This window comes from Hydra viridissima, unplaced genomic scaffold (genome assembly GCF_058129835.1).
Source record: "Hydra viridissima isolate aposymbiotic clone 2 unplaced genomic scaffold, HvirCarnegie_v1 scaffold_15, whole genome shotgun sequence".
NCBI classification, from domain to species: domain Eukaryota; kingdom Metazoa; phylum Cnidaria; class Hydrozoa; order Anthoathecata; family Hydridae; genus Hydra; species Hydra viridissima.
This window is the reverse complement of record NW_028324314.1, coordinates 1,948,694-1,972,360: the sequence shown is the minus strand read 5'-3', so window position 1 is coordinate 1,972,360 and position 23,667 is coordinate 1,948,694. Positions and strand designations below refer to the sequence as shown.

The following is a 23,667-nucleotide window of genomic DNA, read 5'->3' as shown; positions in this document are numbered from 1 at the left end:
TAAATACTAAATTTACTAACGTGTAAAGCTTATTTCAGCTGAAAATTTCAAAGTATTGCAAATGAATACTTTAAGACAAGAAATGTTTCCGTTTGCGCACGTTTAGTATCATTACGCCTGCGCATTGTAAACATTCACACAACAAGTCATTTAATGGTGCGTTCGCAGACATCAAATCAATGATGTTTTCCGATGGAACATAAGTTAATTTGTTTTATTTGTCGGACCGATATCAGGCTGATGAAGTAAAACAATGCCGATCTAATGCTGATATAAAACATGTCGGCAAGACATTAGGCCGACGTCCATGTGTTATCTGGTACTATCTTGTTTGTGATTTATAGAATAGGTTATAGAATACTTAATAGAAGAGATTTGTGATTTATAGAATAGGTTATAGAATACTTAATAGAAGGCGCAGTTGAACGTTTCTGTTCAATAAACGTCAACATTCTCATCAGAATGTTGATGTTCCTTTACCAGATGCTTGCGGAAAAGAACATACAGAAGAGTAAATGAAATCCATGAAGAACATATATGAAATAACCAAACGTATCAACTTAAATGCAATCTTCACTAAGTAAAAAACTAAAGCTAGCAACTTTGTGGAACTGCACTGATTGCAAATACAAAATTAAGTGTGGCTGGAAGGATACCCGTAATTTACAAATTAGTGTAAGTACAAAAAGCCTGAACGCTATGCGCAATTGAAATCAAATATTAAAATCCTAAAATGGATCAATACAGCAACTTTTAGCTGAGCTAAAAGATTAAAAACTCACTTATATCTTACGATATGTTTTTTGTAAACTTATTTTCTATGTTAAATAAAGTTGTTTTTATTCTTGTTGCATTTTTATTTCACTGTTAAACGAAATGACGAACAAAATTCAAAAAAAGAACAAGTTTAAGTTACAGATCAACAGAAACGATTAAAAAAATCTTGAAAGAATTTTTTTTTCGCTTATTCTCTTGTACTTGGTGAATAGAGAGCATCATTGTAGCTTTAATCAGAAAGTGATTGATTAAAAACTTAGACCCCTTAGGTATGTGGTTAGAAATAAAATATTATATAACTAAGTTTATTTTCGCTGCTTATGCAACAAATTTCCCTGAAAACAGTATTTTTCTGAGTTCTTAATGGATTGATGTAAACGCTAATTACTCGCTATAAAGCTAAAAAAAAAACTCACGAGTTAACCTCCACTCAAAATTCCAGCTAAATTAAGTTAGTCATTTGCTTATGGAGTTACATAGTTTCTTTTCTGACGCACAATACCATGAACTTTATTTTATATATACTTATTTTTTATTATATTAAGTCAATATTATTAACTTAAAACTTTTATTCCTTTGTAGATATCTCTAAAGGAGGAAAAGGTTATTCTAAAATGGAAAGCACTGAGATGCGAAATTTCAAAATTTTGCTTCCGTTATAAGCTAGGTGATGATTGGTCAACATGTTTCATTGAGTTAGAAAACGTTCTCATGAGTTACAAAAACGACAAACTTCTTTCCAAGGTGAAGATATGTTGTGACAAACCAGGAAACTACTGTTTTCAAATTCAATCAATTAGCAAATTTGGTAAAAGTAAATGGAGCGAGGAATTCTTTGTCTTAAAAAGCAAAGATGTGAGTTGATTTTTTAATGCCCTGCGTTGTATTTGAAAAGTAAAAAATATTTGGTGCTCTTTTACTAGCAACTTTTTTGAAATCTTTTCAATCCAACGTTTTGAATACGACAGATGTCGATAAGAACGCTTTAGAGATTAGTAAAGTTTTGTGGCAAATATTAGCTGAAAATATTCTGAATCCGAGCTTCCAAGACAGAATTTTTCAAACTTCATAGCTTTAAACTTCTTATTACTTCTTATTCTTCTTAAACTTCTTAAACTTTTTATTACTTCTTATAACTTCTTATTACAATTTTTTAAATTTTTTGTGATCATTGATAATTCTTTCTACTATTTAACTTTTGAAATTAGCATAATGTTTTAGGGCGATTCAACTTTAACCACTTTAAAAAAAATATTTAGCTAGATAACTGTAATACTAATTAACTAACTGTAATTTATTTCCAGCTTTATGCCAGTGTTTGCGTTTATAAAGCTAATGAATGGTTTGCGATTTATTATTAGCTGATAAAAGAAACAAGGCATAGTCCTTATGTGAAATTTCTGCTCTCGTGTACCCGCTTTTATTAGCATTTAAAACTAGCTGGAGTACTTGGTGCAATGCGCTAGAATTCCAGCTATTTTTTATGTGGAAAACTCTCAACTGAGAAGAACTTTTCTAATGAAGAGAGAAGCGCTTTTTTGAAGAGGGTGACTTTTTTATGTAGAACATATTTCAAATGAGAAGAACACTGTGTGGGATGAGTGCATTATGGAAAACAAGACCAATTTTGAAGAAGTTGACAGACTCCCGCTTGATCTGAGATCCTCAGACAGATTAATGAGAGGATTTCTGCTCTTACTTTTAGATGACTTTTGCCAAACATTGGTTTAATTTTTATGAAACAAACGTTTGCGATATGAGTGCAGGCTTTGGAGATCTCTCCCCAGAGCCTGCACTCATATTGCAAACAGGAAAGTCTTTTCTATGTTGCTGAAGAAGCATGTCAAATGTTGAATAGCTTGTGCAACCGTCAAAACTTCGCTGCAATGCCTGAACTGGCTGTGTCAAATTCAATAGCAACTGTGCTTGTGACTTTTATTAGGAGTGTGTTTATGACAAAGGTCTTGACTGATCCTAATGGAGCGTCAGGAAAGTAAATGCCGCCTGTGTCACCCTGAATCACGTTTCGCATCTTGTTGGTCTGGAGCGAAATAAATTTCGGGATCCTAAGAGGCAACCTCCTGCTCAAATTTGGCTCTGTCATACAACTTCTCACATATCGGAGAATTGCAAATTGGCATTTCTGTAGTTCTTTCAGGACATGGCAAGCCATATGCAGAAAGGAGATTCGCAAAAGTCTTGTTGACTCTATCTTCAATTTGGATGAGAGCTGCGTTAAAAATGTCCGGTATGAATTAGAGTGTGTCAGTATTGGTTTGCCTTCTGGCAAGAAGAAGTTTGTCTTCTGGCATATTTTCCGAGTGGTTTTCCCAGTGCTGACGTGCATATGCAGGTTTTCAGTAAGTGGAACTAATGGAAAACGATTCCTGTATTCTTGGAGGTGACTTGAAAAGGGCTGCCTATTGAAAACATCCAAGTGACGGTTAAACTCCAGCATACCTCGTTGCTGGAAGGCTTTGCGAAAATTTTCCTAAATTGTGTAACTAGCAATTTGAAGTGCCTCAAACGATGTTGGACCTCTCACCACATGTAAAAGGATGCGAAGGTAATAGCACTCTGAACCTCCACTAGTAGTTCAGTTGGAAAAAGCGGTTAATTTTTACCGTGGAGCTTCCTGCTGACTTTGTGTAAGGTTTTCTCACCCACGGAGTAAATTTGTCAGAAAATTAAAATCCAAGTATTCGCCATACTGCTTTATTGCAACTATGTAGCCTCTAGTCTAATTAGCCCGGACCTTATCCAATCTGAAGCCCCCAGCAATTTCAAGCACTACTTGATCTGAGCATTTATAGACATACTTGCATATGTACTTGATGGCCTTCACAGAACTGCCACGCTCCCTATTGAAACATTCCGCATCAAACATTTTGCAGTTTAAAGGCGAGTAATACATAACAAGCTTGTTGATTTTAAAATAAAAAGCAACAAACTTGCTGACCATTGTCCATCACAGAAGCAACACCTGCCTACTGATTTATTTGTGAACTTGATAGTCCTGAAATTTTGGCATCGCTTGTCCGATTGGCCAGTTTTTACGTGGCCACCATAACTGCATTTCAAAGCAGCTTTGCGCATAAACAACCTTTGTTTTAAACGTACATTTATAAGTTGCTGTCTGTCAGCCTTCTGGCTATTTTGAACCTGTTCATAATCCTGAGATGCTCTAGTAAGAATATGTTGCTAAATGTTAAAATGTCAACAGGAAAGGTCTTTTTCTGGAGTTTGAGATGCTCTGACAGCTACCTATCTTGTTTGTTACAATTGCAACCTCTTTAAAATCTCTGTTGGACTTTCTGCACCTCTTGCTGCATCCAGAATGTCACTGTGACTGTAATCTGGAACTCCTGTCCAGTCGAGATTCAACTGCTCTGGTTGCCTCCACTCTTATAGCTCTTGGAGATTATCTCCTGCCGAAAGGATTCTGTTCGGCTGGCATTTTCCAATAGTTCCTGGTATGCCACCAAAATCCTCAAAAGGACCGAGTCGTGATTAAAAACCATCCAAATATATTAACAAGCAGAGTCTGGCCCAGAAATCAATGAAAGGGCTGAACTGAAAGAGAATTTCTGAGTGATTCAAAAATGTGCAATCAGGAAGAGAACCTAATAAGAGAGGGAACAAATAAGCTATGTAACAACTTAGTGATTACAACTGTTACCTTGATGATCTGAAGGCCATAAAGGACTTCATGCAGTGCTTGATAATCACTCTGGTAGCTCGAAGATAACATGGAATTTTTAGATGGAATATCACACTTCACTCAACAGTTTTTGGAATAGCAGGAATGGTCCACTAACTCAAACCGTCCATGGTCAGCAAAATCTGTTTTGCTGATATGCCATTGCCAACAACAGCTATTGTCAGCAAAAGAATTTCAACATTGAATTCAGAAAGTGAAGTTAACCTTAGGTGAAATATTTTTACTCCGTTGAACATTCCCCTGGGTTTCCACATTCCACCTTAACATCACACCATAAAGAGTGGTTGGAGAGGGCAGGAATTTAGCTCCAGCTATTAGCACCCTAAACATGGAGTCCGGGGTTGGTCAGAACTAGGTTCAAAACCTTCCCTAGGTGAAAATGACCCAAGCACAATACTTGGTACATAATGGTCCAGAGGTGTGGCTTTGCATAATGAAAAAACAAAGGAACAGGCATTTATTTTTTTAGTATTGATTAAAGAGACAAGCTTAAAGGATAACGTAAATTTACCTTTGAACATAATCATATAGTAATAACACCATTATTTTATTCTGAAAGAAAATAAAATTGAGAAGAGTTTTAGAATTTTGAAGTTGATCCTTTATTTATCATGAAAAATTTTAACTGCATGGCATACTAATAATGGGTTTGAGACAAAAATAATGGCTTTGAGGCAAAACTTTCAACATAATAGTTTTGGCTGCAAAACCAAATATTTTATTCCTTACTTTTGCCTTAGTGCTCACTTCTTTTAAATTTCTTTTTTTCTATATTAAATAAATAGAATTCCTTTTTTTTAAAAATTATGAAATATTTTTATTAGTTTGCCACTTAAATTTAATTGTGTGAAACGGAGCTTCATCTAGCATGAACTATTTTGGTTAGTTGTAAAGAAACCAATTGTCTAATTGAGCTAACAATCGCGTTTCTTGAATTTCTTTTTACTGGTCTTTGTTAATATATCTTTCCAGAGTGTAGAGACTAGCAAGATAACTTGTATTATACCAAGCACCAGCATTAAGAGGATGTTATCTGATTTTTTCACTAATTTTTTCATCAAGTTAAACTATTCTTAAAGAACTAATTCAGTTTTAAAAACTTTACCATGCTAAGAACTCATACCTTATATTTTCTGAAATAATAACAAACATTTAGTCTAGAAAGCACAATATTATTTATTCACCATAAATCGCATATAAATGACATTTACTATACTTGTAAAGTGTCTCATTTGCATGAAAAAAACATCACCTTTGCAATATAAAAGATACCATAAAATAGCTACGTTGGGCTATTTTTGTTTAAATCTGTTTAAACTTTAAAAACTAATAAGAAACATTTTTTCATTTTTAAATGAAATGAAATTGAAGATTTTCACTATAATGGTAACGTCATTAAGGTGGTTCACCTATAAAAAAATTTTTTTGATAAAAATAAGCTCTACCAATATAATTTTTTTTTATATAATAAAATAAATATTGAAGAATTGAAAAAAAAAGTTGGAAGTAATTTGCCTCGATTATCCATACTTTTTTGTACACTTTAGTGTAAAAAAATTAAAATTTCATCACAGGACAACTAAAAATGTTTACATTAGATGGTGCCAAAAATTTACATACTGGTTTTAAACTACCTTATCTCTCATTTGTGCCATGGTTTTTAAAAATGCATGCTCCTGTGTGATGATATAATTTTTCTTTTTAAAGATTGCACTAAATATCGACATTATTGCGTGTTACGTTGCATAAAAATAATATTTCCCATTATCAGTATTATAAATCCATGGCATAAATGAATCTCTCAACTATAATGAACAAACTGTGAAAATTTCAAGTCAAAGGCAGGTGTTTAACTAAAATTAAAATGTTTTGAACTTCTGAAAAATTGTAAAAACTAAAAATCAAGTAAATCAAGTTTTAAAACTATTTTTATAGTTTTAGACAGTTACAAGTTGAACAAACGCATCAAAAACCCCCAGCTTCATATCCCAGTTTTTCCTTTTGGTTTTCAATATCAAGATACCCTTTTTTTATTGTTCTTAAAGTTTTCCTATGCTCTTTAACAGGTTGACGAGATTTGTATTCCATACGTGTTATTCGAAGAATATCACATTTTTAATAAACACAGTTTTTCCTTGAGACTTATCTGTAGTTGAACACTTCACTGATGTTTATGAAGACTCATTCCAATCACAACAAGTACAACTAATTTTGAATAAATGACAAAAACCCTTTTGAGATGTTAGGTCATCTGTTAACGTTATTGTACTGTTACACTCAAGGCATTTTAGAAGTGATACTAGATTCTTTAAATTCCAAAAGTTTACAATACATAAATAATTTTCATTGCTATTAATACTTTTGTTTGTGTCATTGCATTGATATTTTTTTCCAACTAATTTTCTTCCACTTGAAGAGGCTACCTCATGTTGAATAGACACAACATTCTACTTTTTTGCTTTTGTGAATTGATTTCCATGAAACTTTTTCTTTTTTAAACGCACAAAGTTCTGTTTGTTAGAAAGTTTCACAATCTCCATATTCCTAGCATGAAACGCTTGTATAACAAATATATATTAAGCTGATATGAAACTCAAAGCAAGTCAAAGAACAGCTGAAAGCCTTATTTTTAATCTTAAAAAATTTGCTTTTGTTACTTGAAAGCATGACTAAAAGTGCTCATAATTTGCATAACAAATAAAGAAAAGTATACATAACATTCATATTTCAAAAAATATAATTTAAATGAGTTAAGGATCGGATGATATAAATAATTTTTTGGTTGCCAGTATGTTGCTATGTGCGTTGCTATGCGTTTTAAAAATACATAGTACAAGATTTTGTTTAATAACAAAAAAACTAAAATATATTTCAAACTTTTTTTTTCACAATAAGAAAGCTGAATAAATTTTGTACAAAAATCATCCAACATAGAAAAAACAATTTTTTTTGAATTTTGTTCCTTTTTTTTTATAGGTAAATCACCTTAAATAAGGAAATACTGCATTGAACTTTGTTTTAATCTTCAAGGAAATATATCTTTGGCAAATTGTTTCTTTGGCGCTTTAAAGTGCTTTTAAAGTGTTCAAAACTCTGGTATTCTGTAAAGCCTAATATATGTAGGCATTTCATTCACGTTACTTTCCGTGGCGCAAGTTCAACATATAAATAAACGCGTGTATTTCGGCATCTTTTTCGGGAAATACTTTAAAGCTATTTAATTTTAAGCCATGTTTTCCATTGGCAAATGTTAAATAAAAATATTGTTTTGTGAAGATTATTCTAAAAAGTTCCTTAACAAAGAAGCCAGAAAACTTTTTAAGCCGTTTTCTTTACAGTTGCGTTCATTTACACATTTTGACAAATGTGCTGTTTTACATTGCTTTTTTGGGATTCTAGGAATTCCAAAAGAATATTAAGCTTATTAAAGTACAGTATTTGATATAAATTTTCTTTTTATATCTGGACTTCGTAATTTAAAAAATACACTTTCTTTTTTAATTTTTCGATTATTTCCTTGGCGTCATTATGGTACTCCATTCAACTTACATATCTAGTTATGTACATGCATACATAGAAAGCGCTTGTTAATGTAACTTTGATATATAATTAGTTTATTATTTCTAGCTGTTTAAAATGCAGAACAGAGATTTGTATTTCTGTAATCAAATTTAGAACACTAATTCTTAGCCAATCTGTGCACAGTTTTTAGACAACAAATTTTTCCGGTTTCTAAATTGCTTAAAATAACTTTGCTTTTGGAAATAAAAAGAGTGATTGAAAAAATTAGGTTGCTAACTAAGAAAAAGAAGGAAGAACTTTTGCTTTTTAATTTTATAGCACAATTATCTGAAACAAATGTTTAACCATCTTTACAATCAACATTATCTGAAAAAGAAAAAGATCTTATAAAAGACTTATCGCAAAAGTTTTTGATCACTTCTGTAACCAGTTGAATGGTCTTGAAAGTTAAAATAAACAACTTAAATTAGCTGTAAAAACCAGCAATGGAGAGAAATTAGAACTTGTAAGACAAGCAACGATGTGCAAAGCACCATATACAACAATGAAAAAAAGCCTGTTGACTCCTAGAAAAAATTTTAGCGTATTGAAACTAAAGAATGAAACTATAAATATTCGAAATTTAAACAAGAAAATTGTTTATCGAGTTATAAAGCTGAAAAAACAAGAAAAGAAATAATCCATTAAAAGTGCAATTTAAAAAACAATCTCAAACTTTAAATATGGAATTCAACACCCTTAATTAAATGCGAGAAAATAATAATATAAAAGTTTTTTTAAAACCATTTTAATATGAAATGTTATCTAATGAAATGTTATCTGAAGAAAAAGGAAATCTTAAAAAGAAATTAAGCCATGTGAAAAATAATTTCAATTAAACAAAGGAAACAATTTCCTTTTCTTCAATTGAAAAATCTCACTTTTATAAAGTCAGAAGTTAAAGAACTCAGTGCAAAAGTTGAGGCATTAAACAAAGAAAACGTTGATTTAAATGGTCTTTTGGAATTGTGGGAAGATGAGGAAATCGTAACATTTGAAAGTGGACGCTAATCATATGGTATTTGAGAAATTATCATCGATTTGTTTTCATTAATTTTCAGTATGAATATAGTCAATGATGTTATTAAAATGGTTTTAAAAAAACTTACAAAGTAAGGAATTACAAAACTTCCAGCAGTAGGAACAAGATCTCAATTTGTCAGAAGCTTAAATTCTTGCACAGCTTCAAGTATCAGAAGAAAATTTAAATAATATTGAGAAAGAGACAAAAAACTGTGTCTTTCTCAATATTATTTAGCTTTTCAATATTGTTTAACTAATGTAGTGATGAAGTTAATTTGACAAGATATTTCAATTCTTTTCTCAATGAAAAAGGTGAAAACAAGAGAATGTTTGCTCCTTTTACAGGCAATAGATTTAACAACTTGTTTCATTACGGGGTTGAATTGTATTATTAGTTTGGATCTGTTAAAGAATTTTTGTCATAATATTGTCTAAAATCTCATAATATACTGAAGGGATTTGATTGTTATTTCAGATCCCACTATTTAAATTCAAACTAAAATAAATCTATTATATTTTTTAATGATAATCATATTATTATTAATACTTTACTTTCAGGAACATATGAAGTGCTTTAAAGATTGAAAAAGCTCTTGTTTTTTAACTAAAGTTGTTTTTTATGGCTTACGCAGAGATTTTATTACTTTTGACCCAATTATCCTAAATGGGAAAATCGACCCCAGGGATTTTTACATATTTTCTTAATATTTATTAGTATATATGAATACAATCAAGCATACTTATTTTACAATTGAAAACTACTTTTTTTTTAATTTTAATAAGTGTATATGAATACAATTTAGATTTTTCCATATTTTCTTGACTTTCATTACATTTTTTACGAAGTTGCTTTTACGGCTTTCACGGATATTGTATTTTGTTGTACCCAATTGCCCAAAATGGGGAAACGAGCCCTTGGATTCTTACATATTATTAGAGTTTTCATAAACTTATATAAACTTGTTCACTCTTATAGTAGGAAAAAATTATTATTTTTTAACTAAAGTTAACTTTTATGCTTTTTGCTGAAAATTTGTTACTTTTAAATCAGTTGCTCCAATGGGAAAACAAGATCTTGAACTCTTATAAATTTTTAGGATTACACAAATTTATGAATATATTCACTCTTACAGTTTGAAAAGCCAATAGCTTTTTAACAAAAGTTAATTGATTTTGTTGCTTTTGGCCCAATTACTCAAATTGGGGATACGATCCCAGGGATTCCGTTTCTAGAGTTTCATTAACTTATATGAATTAGTTCACTCTGACAATATAAATAGCTCTTTTTCCTCACCTAAAGTTAAATTTTTTTTATGTAACACTTCATAAATCATTCAGGTACATTTTTTTTAGCATAATCGGGCGCCAGATTAATTATCATAACTAGGGAACCAATTATCCAAATTTAAAAAATTAACTCAATCTGAACCCGTCTTTTTTTTTTTCACCTAATTTGATATAGCCAAATATATTAAAAAAAGTAAATTCATGTGAAGTGCCTAATATATGAGATTTGAAAGGTATAGCATGTAACATAATGCCCAAAGACACTGCGATATAAATAAATATTAGAGTAAGCTTTTGTGTGAGTGAAAATCGTAATTTTGTGCTCATAAGCTTGAATATATTGTTCTTGTTTTTTTCATTTGGATATTGGAATTAGTTTCTGGTATAATTTTTACAATATCCTTAACTAACCCGATATTATATGCAAAGCAACTTCGAAATGTTCATATTAAATATTTATGCATTTTAAGCATTTTAAATTTATATCAAACATTCACGAATTAAATATGATATCACAACTTTTTTAGAATATTAATCTATCTTTTGCGAGAGTTTTGAGATTAACAACCAGTTACAAGCTTTCCCGTTTCCGCATCTCTCTCAACATGCATCATTTATACTTACTTCTTCTGACAACACTGAAGAGAAAAAATACAATTAATACCAGGCACTATTAAGGTGTTTAAAAATATTTAAAAGCAAAGGCTACTGAGGTCAAGCACAAAATTTCATTTTTCTCATTTATAGTATAAATGTGGGTCGTCCCCAGTGTTAATTACTTACTAAATAATGAAAATCCATGATTAATGGAAAATAAAGTCTACATAGGCCATGATAAATAATCAAACAGTAAGTTTGTTGGTGATGAATTTATAACCGAATGGGCAATGAAACTAATTTTATTCGATTGCACACAGGGTTGTAAAAACAAAACTGCTGAATGCACAAAAAGCAATCTCCTGACATTTTCATAATAAACATCTTATTTGAGTTTGGAAAACTATTCAAACTTAAATAAGAAGTTTATGATGAGAATGTCAAGAGATTTTTTTTAATGTCAAGATAACAGACGACTGATTTTAAAGAAGGTGCAAAACCATCTTATGAAACCAATTAAACATTGAATCCTCTCATTTTTTTGCAATTCTTGCTATCATTTTCGAGTATGAAGTGAATATGCAAGATGCTCTAGAGAGGAAACTTCATGTTGCGCCGAAGATATGTCTTGTATGAAAATTGGAAGATCTAGACTATAGCCTTAAAACTCCATTTTTGGTTTTGTAAAAAGTATCATCAAAGTTTAAACTGATGATACTTTTTACAAAACTAGATTTCTGCTCCTCTCGAATGCTTAATGTAACGCTTTTGAAACGAAATATTTTCTTGTTATTACATTTCAATCTTTCTCAAAATGGCCGTTTATCTCGGTGATGATATTGAAGAGTGTCACAGATAATTACCAAAAAAACGACTGATGATAGCAGCAGAGCAATAGCAAAATTCAACTGATAGTAGCAGCATTAACAATACCAACTCCGAGAATATCAGATTCAAATATAACAAATATAACCGATGGCAGCTATTTGCTTTTAAAATTTCCTATCATTGTCATTTAAACCAAACATGGTAAGTAAGCAATTATTTCTCAACTCGTTAGTTCCTTCAAAATCTGGGCATAACTCATAATCCAAAATAGTTCGTTTTCCGAAAATTAAATGTGAAATGAATTTGCAAAAACAGCAGCCTGAACATCACATATTTTCTTGTGAGGGTTGTCATTCTCACAAAATAATTCAATTCTAATAACAAATAACTTTCAAGTTTTCAATTCCATTATGATTTGTTACTTTTTTGAGCTTTTTCTCGAGATCTTTCAGAGAATGCAATCTACTCCTGCCCACAAACAATAAAGGCTTTTAGATTATTGTTGAAGTTAAGATGGTTGATCCTCTTTGATTCTCACTAAGCTCAGTGTTTTAAGACTATCGGTTTTCCTTAGCAACAGACAATCCAACTTTGACGCCTTAAAACTATACTGTTTACTGATAAATAATATGCAGCCATACTTATTTTAACACTCTATTTACTTTCAAGTTGTAATAAAATTTAACAAAAGTTACTTATGCAATTCGTATAAGAAGATATGCTTACAAAAAAAAAGCGCCGTTTTCAGCAAATTGAGATACATAGAGAGTAAAATTTGCATTAAAAAAGTATTCTATAAATTTCTGAACAAAGAATTCGTAATTACATTACAAATGTAACATAATAAACCCAAAAAAAAATCAATCACAAGGATAAAATTGCTGTAATGTTATTTGTTGAACTGCCTCTATTTTAGGACGAAGACTTTCCAGACATTGATAACCAGTGTGATGAAGAAGACTTTAAAAGCTTCTACCACGTGAATGACGTGATCACTGATAGAGATATACATTGGGCAATAAAAAGTTATGCTTTAATTTTAGAAAGGAACTCATCAGTTCTAGCAAAGAGTAAAAGTATTGCAGCAATGAGATTATTGCAGGATATTACAAGAATAAAATATCAATCTTTCAATAAACCATTACAGTGGCAAGACAAACTGGGAATACATACCGCATTTAATCACCCAAGTGATATATTGCACGATTTCATTCATAAAGCTGACTTCTCTTTAAGAAGCAAACTTTACCAAAAGCTTGCGTTTTGTCATCTTTCTGTCCCCGTCTTGTTTCCATCTGATCAAAACATTTACATGAATTTGTCTCTTAGAAGTATAATAGTGGCAAGACGCGAAAACGATAAGTTAATTGAGGAAAATGTTACAAAATCTCCGCTTTGCGTAGTTTCAATGATGCGTATGGGTCAACAGGCTGTTAGAAGCTGGTCCAAATCAAAACTCTGCAACGATTTATTAGGTTTCAATGTCGATTCAAAATTAGGGAGTTGCGGATTTTACACAAGACACGCTCTTTCAAGTAAAATGAACAGAAAAACATCAGAAGGAACTGTTGAAGGAGTATGGTATCATAACTTATCACACAAAACAAAGGAATTTTCTAAACCTTTTTCATTATTGAACTTAAGAGGAGATGCACTTCACCATATTCAATTGGCAGCATCACTTGCTTCAGCTTCGGATGTATTGTTTGCACTTTATGGAATAGATATGTCCAAAGATGAGCATAACTTTAGTTTTCTAATGGCTTTATCAGAAAGCAATAACAAAACGACTTTGAAAAAACTCGTTGTTTTAATGACAAAAGAATCAGCTTGCTATATTAAAAGTAGAAGTGTTCTATTTAATGAAGTTTGTCCCAATGTTCGATATAAGATAATTGATGAAAACTACCATAAACTGTTAGAGACGGTGACTGTTGAAATAGAAGAAACTCTTGAAAACAGTTTACATAAACTCAGTCTTAACGAAAGGTTTTCCCAATTAGCTCCAGAATATATTTCAAAACACTCAAAAGCAAGAGACATCAGTGAGTCCTTTCTTAAAGAATTAGATCTCATGAAAAAGTCAAGCGAACAGGAGAGAACGCAAGTTAGAAAGAAGTTATTTCCAATACAGTCTACAATAAAACGATATGCAGAAGCACAAAAAAAGGAAACTAGAACTCGGAATCTTGATCAGAAATATAAGTACCGTGATGAAATCCTAGCTGTTAAAAAGGAGCAGTCCGAAATAATCCAAAAAGATTTTCCTCATCTGATGTCTAAGTTCTTAAAGGAGATATTTAAATGTAATGGCATAGAAGCGAAGATTAGATATTTAAGTGATGTTAAAGATTATATGGATGATTGGTCTTTTACGCATCTATCTGATGTTCGAAATCAATATTTAATTGCCACAAAGGAGCTAAATTTACTTAAGAGAAAGGAAACCAAAAGTGCATTTGACGAATCATCATATTCCAATGAACGACGCAAACTAGAGAGGCGCTGCGATAACCTAAGCATTTATTTATTGAATATATCTATAGGAGTTGAAACGATTATTCGTGAGATTGGTGGGATATATGAAGCATTATATAGAAATCAGGACAATTTAAACAAAGAACTCAGCAAGTGCATGAACATGCTTCCTGAATTAGCTGCTACCTTGCTTTTGAATGGAATTGCACTAGAACTAATAGATGGTGACGGATTATCAGTTCCAGTAACTTGGCTGAAAGAGGTTTTCAAGGTGTTCAAAATATCCTATATGGAATATTATGACCTAAAGCATGAACCGAGAATCTTTGTATTAACAGTGCTCGGAACTCAAAGCTCTGGTAAGTCAACTTTACTGAACACCATGTTTGGAGTACAGTTTCCTGTAAGTGCTGGGCGCTGCACAAAAGGAGCCTACTTACAAATGATTCCAGTATTTTTGGAAAGCTACAAGAATGATGTTATTCTTGTTGTTGACACAGAAGGATTAGGCGCTCCTGAGTACAAAAGTAGCAAAACACACGATAACGAAATAGCAACCTTCGTTCTGGGGATATCAGATGTTGCAATAGTTAATGTGCGCGGAGAGTTGCCAAACGACATAGAAAACTTTTTAGAAGTAAGCATATGCGCGCTCATGAGAATGAATATGGTTGATTTTCATCCCAACGTCGTGTTTGTTCATCAAAACTGTGATCCGTCTGCGAAAGAAAAAAACTTATCTGGTCGCAATACCTTTATGAAACTTATGGATGAGGTTGTTGTAGCACAAGCTAGGATAATGCAAAAGAGTTATCGACACTTTCAAGATATTGTTGACATTTCACTAGAACATGATGTTTTTTATTTCCCACAACTCCTGGAAGGATCTGGCTCAATGGCACCGCCAAATCAATCATATAGCGAAGCTTGCTCAGAACTAAGAGATCATATTATAAACAAAATGGCCTCCAACAAGATGGGTAGTCTATGTTTAGAAGATCTTTGTAAAAAAATAGATACGGTGTGGAACGGAATTTTAGAAGAAAACTTTGTTTTGAGTCTAAATAACAATGCGGAGATTCAAGTCAAATATGAAATTGAAAACGAAGTTAGCATATGGAGATCAAAAATAGAATGTAGTTTAAACGAATATCTTGAAACTGCTTATAATGAAATTCAAGCATCCTTTAAGTCTAGTTTCGAAGCAAACGCTTCTCGAGAATACTTAGCAACAAAACTGAATGAATTCAGTGCTAAATCTATCGAATTAAACAATGCCCAAGCTGAAGCTTTCACAAACTTTATCGATAAAAAAACCGCTAACCAGAAGATTTTTCTAAAATGGAAACAGCGCTATATTAATAGAATGGAACAGAACATTATCAATGTTGTAAGAAATGGCGAGGGATGCATTGAAAAATATTTTAATGATCAACAGAATAGTTTAGAGTTTGAAAATGAATTGATGAAAAGCAAAGCTTATTTACAAGAAAGTACAAGAAAAGTGGCTGAAGACCTTTTAAAGAAGAGAAAGGACCAAGATGTCGGTAATGTAGAGTTCAGCAAGGAAGAATGTGAAAGTGAATTTCAAATGTTTTGGAATGGTATCATCAGCAACTTACAAAAGTGGGAAAACAAAAAGTTCATTCTCGCCGATGTGAGGGAGGTTTTCAAGCAAGAACTTTATATTAGTTATGGGCAAACTGCAAAGTTTAATAGCACTATTAAAAGATTTGGTGATAGACTCGAAAACAAGTTCAAAGTGGATTGGATTAATTTATTTGAACATTTCCAGTGGAATAATTCGTATTTAGCTTATTTTAAAATTGCATTCGACAAAGCAATGCCTTTCATTACATCAAACGAAAGAGATTTAATGCAAGAAGTTAAGGACATGGTTTCATTAGCTATTCATCGTATACAAACTACTTTGCTTTGCTTAAGAGATATAGGAGGCGTTAAGCAAATGGTGTTTCAACCATACGCGCAATTTGATTGCACTGTGTTTGTTAAACAGTATTTGAACAAAGCCGCCGATATTTTGAAGGAGACATACTCAAAATTTAAATGTTCTGAAATGTTTAACTTGACTAATACTTTTATAGCGTTATTTGCATGTTACGCAGGGCAAATAGCTGTTCAAAACTTTAGTTTGGTGCAAGAAAGTTATTTGGAGCATCGTGATCGTATGGAAAAGATTAAAAGAGAGAATGAATCAACCAAAGAGCTATTCATATCAATATTAAGAAATGAAAAAGGTATAACAGTAGCTGCTCGTCAAATAAGAGCACTTTTTTTGACTGCAGCAAAGAAACAAGCTTTAGTTTCAATTAGAGGCGTTTTGAAAGAATTAGTTTTAAAGAGGATCACACAAAAGCTACATGTGCATGGATTGGTTCTTCGTGATGTTGTTGAGATTATTTCAAAAAATTCAATTAGTGAAGAAGAAATGACTTTCCTTAAAACTTATTTCAACGACCCATTTGTCTCTTTTGAAGATAAAATTTCTCAAATAATTAATGATAACAAAGAAGCAGATATTAGTACGGAATTAAACTTGAAGATATACGCAATATTTGAAAAATTAAAAACAAAATGCCTGAATAAGTTTATACCACATGGTGCCAAATCCTTTGAAGTAAATATTTGCGAATATTCGGTTATAAGAAAATTAGGAATTGGAGAGAAAGACTTTGATAATATTTTAAAGCCAATCTTTGAAAAAAAAAAGGAAGATCAAAAAGAACTGATCGCAAAATTGGCTTTATTAATTGAATCTGCTAATGGTAACAAAGTCAATTTTTCCACAAGAGAAGAATATGACTTGAAATTGCAACTGAAGAATGATATTAAACACCATTTATTTCAATGTAAGACAAAGTGCCCGTTTTGTAGAGCGCCTTGCAATCAAACGCATGAGGATAATAGCAATAATCATTCCTGTAGATGCCATCGCCCTCGAGGGTTTGGTCTTTGCGTTATGAAAGATACTTTGCTCTTTCCTATCGAATTTTGTAATGACCTTGTCATTTCTAATCACAGGTTCATAAATGTTTATACAAATTTTGAATGGGTAGGGTACAAAAATTACAAATCAGTAAAACCGAGATATTCGAGCTGGGATATTGATGGAACAGCTAGTGATCACTACTTGTACTGGAAATATATCACATACCACGTTATGCAAAACCTTGAAAAATTCTATCCAAATGCTATAAAAAATGATGTAAGTAGTTGGAGCGGAGTTACCAGAGTTGAAGCTATAAATGTAATCAACAATTGTTTTTACTTATATGGAGCAAACGTTCGAACTGTGAACGGCCGTCATATTGTGTGAATCATTTTTTGAAATATTCTGCTTTATCACAATCACGATTAATTTTCAAAGTGCACTGTTGAAGTTGAAATTATCAAAACTTTAATATCTTCTTCAGTTGTTTCATTTTAAAAAAAGTTTACATTAACAGTGTTAATTGTTGGAAAGTTTTTTGATTTTTATCAAATCAATTTTGTTGAAGTATCTTTATTTCGATTCCTCGATGCTTATCTTTCTCTCTTTTTTAATTTTTTTCTGATGATTTTTGTAAATCAATAATTGATTAATTTCAAGACTTTATAAAACAACAATATTGTAAATCATTTAGCTACTGCTGAATTAAATGGTGTGCGCAAATTTTGTTATCGAACTCCTTATCAAAGTTGTAATTTAATTTAGCGACAGAAATACTTGAATTCAGCAACATAAAATAATCAACGTTTACTTTTAAAGTTCTTTGATTCCCTTGATTCTATTTTGCTGATTAGGAAATTAAATGATAATTTATCTACACTAAAACTATAATTGATGCAAAACTATTGGCTTATAATATACTAATCAATTGACACATAACAGTATACAAAAATGAGACGCTGCTATGTCATACAGGGTCGGATTAAGGTTTTCGGAGACACAAGGCACAGTTTGCTTGATTATAAGGTGTTACTAAGTATTTTAAAGAGCATAAAATAAGCAAACGCTTTCTATCAGAAACTTGATGTTCTGCACGTAGTGGTGCTACATGCAGAACATCAAGTTGCTGCAAACTATTTTACTAAAGACTTTCTTTTGATTTTTCTCAATATCTTTTCAATCTTAAATACATATTGCTTTGTCTTTTGCACTTTTCTTCATAAATCTTTTCGAATATTTTTACCATCCTAATCTTTAAACTTATATGTAACTATAATAGTCTTGTTGTAAAGATACTGCAAAAACTTCTTAATCCCGACTGTCTGAACAACCTTTTCCGAAGATAAGCTTTTTCTTGCGCATTCTTACTTTAACAACTACTGAAATTTTTTGATTTGGTTTTTGCTCTGCTATTTGACTTTTTTTAATATAAATTTTTATTAAAATACTATTCATTCTTCGATGAAAGTGTCATTTTTATCGAAGAATGAATAGTATTGTAATATTCATTAACTAAGTCAACCAAAACGTTTATACTTAAATGAATGGAATAGGCACTATTCCATCTTTCTACTGCACTCGTTTTTTCTTTATTCTCAGTAGAGTTATACACAACTAGACTTTGCACATCTTTATTATAAAATTCTTTACCTTGATCAACAAATAAATTTTATGACTTTCTTTTATTAAATAAAGCTTTAAATGCTTTTGCAGTTTTATCTTCTTGAGAAATCAACCAGCCATATTAGAAAAAAATATCAATGGCTGCTGGTAAATTATTTAAAAATTAATTAAATTTGTAGAATTCTTTCATTTCAACAATATCTGCAGCCAATATTTCATTTATGTTATTGACAATAACTTTTCTTTTTGAATACTTTCTCTTTGCTTGTATATTCAACTCACCAACCTAGTTGGACAAAAAAGCAGCCGATTGAGAAATAATGCTTGGATTGTATTTTTCAGTTTTTTTAAACGCTTTGCTCAATTGCTTCTTTATAGCTAGTTTTTTTGGACAATTAGATATACTCCATTTTATTCTAAACTTCATCTTTATGCTGATTACCTTTTAAACAATAGACTTATTCAACTTTTCTCAAAACGAAAGATAAACAATACTATCCAATTCTTCCCAGATTTGTTTATCACACACAGTGTTGCGAGTTGATATGTCTTTATTCAGTTGACATTATGGTGATATATAGCATTATCAACTCTATTTATAGGTTTGCTCTATTGACTTGTTGTAAGATCCTCATTCAATTTTTTATCTTGTTTTGTACCGAGGCCAGTAAATATTTGACCAGGTAAATGCCTTTGAAACGGTAGTTTGTTAACACTAGAGTTTAATGTTCAGCCACCTTCAGGCTTTAAAAAGCTTCACTTCATGGTTCAATTAGAGTCAACATCAATTTTTTTCGCAAAATGAGTTTTTATAAAGTACCACATACTTTATATCTTCTTTTCATGTTGCGACCATTTTTGAATTAAGGATTAACTCTTCACCATAAGATCCAGATACTTTTTAAAATTTCATGTAATACATTATTAAATACAATATGTAAAATTTTTATCTCATAAAGAGCTGATAATATCCATATGCTTGAGCATGTATACCATCATCTAAATCAATTCTTTTATTATCATCAAAACTCAAAGCAAATCTATTTATTTTGTTAGTGCATACTTCTTGTCTCTGACTACGTACCACATAGCATAACATCTATCTTCTCTAACAATTAATTAATATAGTCTTTAAATATAATGCTATGTTTAACAACTGCTATTTTTATAGATTTTGTGAATCATTCCATTGCAATATGGTTCAAACATATTCGTATCATATCAAGCTTCAACATCTGATGCAATATCTCCATAAAAATCATCAGTCTCTATTTCGTAAAGTAAACGGTCCGTATTTGTATTCAATAGTTCAGCTTTATCTCCATATTTATTCTTAAAACAACCATATTGAAAGCCAAATATTGTATTCTTGCTATAATCAAAAATACATAATTCTAAACATAATGGTTTTTTAAATACTGGTATTGTCTGTTTTAAATGTATACTTACAAGGTTTTTAACAATGATATTAAAGTGTTCAATATTTGGTCTGGCAGCTAGTCTCTTTGCTTCAACTTCATCACTAACAAACCTAATATGAACTCTATTTTTTTTTTCCATAGTCTTTCCAAAAACAGAATTGTTGATTAGCTTGAATAATACTCTCATGCAGCATTTAGTTCTTTACAGTTCTTCAGCCATGGTCTTTCATTAAATTTTATTCCTCTAAGAATCTTTGTAAATATCTAACCATATTTCATATATAACTTTAGAGTCTTATGATAAACAACATTTTTATTTTTATTGTTTAAATTAAATACTAGCTTATCAGCAATACTTATTTGTAATCGTTTAGGAGCTAGAGGGTACTCGTTATGAAAATCGTGTAGCTCTTTCGGATATTCTAAAACTTATTCTAAGACACAGGGATGACTTTCCCATTAACTAAGTTTTTTTTTTACACATGAGTAAAATATTACAATCTGTGAACAATTCTAATTTAACATTACGTACTGCTCATAACCTTTATTGTTTATATGCTAACCACTTAGTCTAGGGTAAAAAATTAATTATTTTAATGTACAAAAGTTTATAAACAGTTAAAAGCTTTTTTGCCATAACTTTTTGCCTTTTTCTGAAAATGATTGGAATTTTCAACAAATGTTTCTCTAAAGAGATTGCATAATATGATTTACTCAAATGAAAGTTTATAACGGAAGGAAGAAATTCAACTTTTATTGAAAACATAGTTATGCAAAAGTTTATTAACAGACCCATGCCCGATTAAGAAAATAAAAATTTCATTAAGAAAAACATTAAAAATCAAATTAATTTAGTGGAGATAGTATTTAACTAAAGTTGAATTTGAAAAATAATGGAAAAGTCTGACATGCTGTTAATTGAAAAGAAAAACTCAGAAATTTGATTATAATGTATCTTCTTCTCTTCAGCACAAAACGTGCTGTAGAGAGGAAGATTCCTAATTAGCAAATTTCTGAGCTTTATAATGTGGCTAAATCAACCATTAGCGTACTAGTTAAGAGATTTAGAGACCGTAACACACTTGAAAACCAGCATTGTCCAGGTAGGCCAAAAAAAACTACAGAAGATTAAGACAGAACTTTGGTAAGACAATCAAAATAAGATCCCCGCAAAAGTTCTGTTAAATTAAATGGTATTTTGAGCAAGAATTATGATGTCAAGTACAGCGTAGATACTACAAAACATCGCCTACGGTATCAAAATTTGCTTGATTGTCGTCCTGCCAAAAAACAGTTGATATTACTAAATAATCGCTTAGCACCAATGAAATTTGCAAAAAATCATTTGCATTGGACTTTTAAAAAACGGTCTTATTTAGAGACAAATCCAAGTCTAGCATGTTTGGTAGCGATGGTATCAATAACGTGAGATTATCGACAGGTAAAAACTTGCTCTTAAGTATCAAATGTAAACAGTTAAAAAAAGTGGTGACAAAATAATGGTCGGTGGATCTTTCAGTCGTGATTTTATTGGGCCTCTTCATCGCATTATAGGCATAATGGATCAGAATGTATATTTAGATATAATCTAGAATGTTATGCTGCCACTTGGAATGGACAAAATGCCTCGGGATTGGATTTTCCAGCAAGACAACAATCCAAATCCTCGCCTAATAAAATCCACTTTTAGACTGGCTTTCTCAAAGTCCAGATTTAAATCTAATTGAACATCTTTAGGAACATCTTTATTGTAAATTGAAGGGCGAAAATCTGATTAATAAAAAGGATTTGTTCATGATGCTTTTGGATTGTTGGGCAAATATACCCATATATGTGCTAATCAACTTAGTTTACTCTATGCCTCGTCGTTATCAATTAATATAAAAATCAAGAGCTAATCCAACAAAATAATGATGTACTTTGATGAAAAAATGAGAATGAATTAGAAATATAACTTTTTTGATTTTTCCTTTCATTTTTTTGTAAACTTTTGCACGATTGTGTTTCCAACAAAAATGAAATTTTTTTCCTTCCGTAACAAGCTCTCATTTTTTTAAGTAAATTATACTATATAATTACTTTTGAGTGTTAAAAATTCCATTTATTTTGAGTGAAAAGGCAAAACGATATTACCAAAAATCTAGAATACTTTGCATCCTTTAAAAAGCTGATATATTATTCTTCATTGCAAGGTTTGCACTTGTATCCCGTTTAGTTTTACCTTTATTAATACTTCTCCCAAACTTAGAGATATGAGATGTTCGTTTACTGGTATTTTCACTTTTTTCATCACTTTCTTTCTCTGATCTGATAGCTTCACAGCTACTTTCTAACTTCCATATTGTTTATTTGTGACTTATGTCTCATGTCCTTTAAAGTTAATATCAGCATTCTAAACTAATATTAAAGATGTATTAAACTTGTTATAAAAGTCTAAATGGAAATCCATATTTGCATACATGGAAGAAAAAAATTTTTATAGCGTATGAATGTTATAGCGCTAAGAGTACTATTATATATATACGCTATAAAACACGCAACAGTTACTCCTGGACAAGATCAGAACTTTTAATACAGATCTCTCAAAATATTGTTTAATGCCTCGCACCATCGCTCCACTGAAACTGTTCAGCTGACGTAATAACCTTTCAATATCAATAGCTTTCTACATACCACTTCCATGAAATAATGCATTAATATTTGTTAAACCAGTCATTCGGTATACATTTTTTACAAAATTTCATTTGTATTTTGTGTCATATCACTCTGTCCGACATATTTTCTCAATATAGGCTGTGACTTTGGAGTTAGTACATTGGTTGCAATTTTATCAATTAGTTTTATACAGGTATTAACTACAGCAGTCTTCCCAACATCTAAAGTTTTTAACCAAGTTGTTTAGCTGCATCTTTACCAGGATCTATACCAGCAGATGCAATTTGATTTGCTTCCTTGCTGAAGAACAATCTAATGAGATCCTTGAAATGCTATCAAAGAATCCACCACGTACGTAGACAAACTTTCTTTTAAAACCGTGTCTTTCTTCTAAAAAACATATTATTATTATTAGAGCAAAATTAATTTTTTTCAAGAAGCTGTTCCAGTCACCGTTATTTCGCACCAAGACATTTACAGGGCTTATAGATTATTCTTTCCCTTTATTAATGAGTTATGTATTTTCATCATCATCTAACATTTTACGTATATCCTATCATCTCTTTCCTTATCTTTCAAAAGACTCTGTCAATACATTTAGTGTAATAGAAAACTTTTCTTGTGAAACAATGCTATCATAAAGGCCTTTAGACCAACATCACTTATAGTGCTCAACTTTGCCGTCGCAAATACTTTTATTTTTTCATGTTTCTCTGTCTTTTTAATAATCTTTCAGATAACAATAC

At 31.1% G+C, this 23,667-nt stretch overlaps 1 protein-coding gene across 1 annotated transcript in view; it reads left to right on the top strand.

Moving 5' to 3' along the window:
• Nucleotides 1–17,945, top strand: part of LOC149878119 (interferon-induced very large GTPase 1-like) — a 34,360-nt gene extending 16,415 nt beyond the window's left edge. Inside the window, exons 3-4 of the mRNA XM_090073421.1 lie at nucleotides 1,360–1,632; nucleotides 12,711–17,945. Coding sequence (XP_089929547.1) covers nucleotides 1,360–1,632; nucleotides 12,711–17,609 — 5,172 coding nt within the window. The 3' untranslated portion in view covers nucleotides 17,610–17,945. The remainder of the gene's footprint in view (nucleotides 1–1,359; nucleotides 1,633–12,710) is intronic.
• The last annotated feature ends 5,722 nt before the right edge of the window (nucleotides 17,946–23,667 follow it).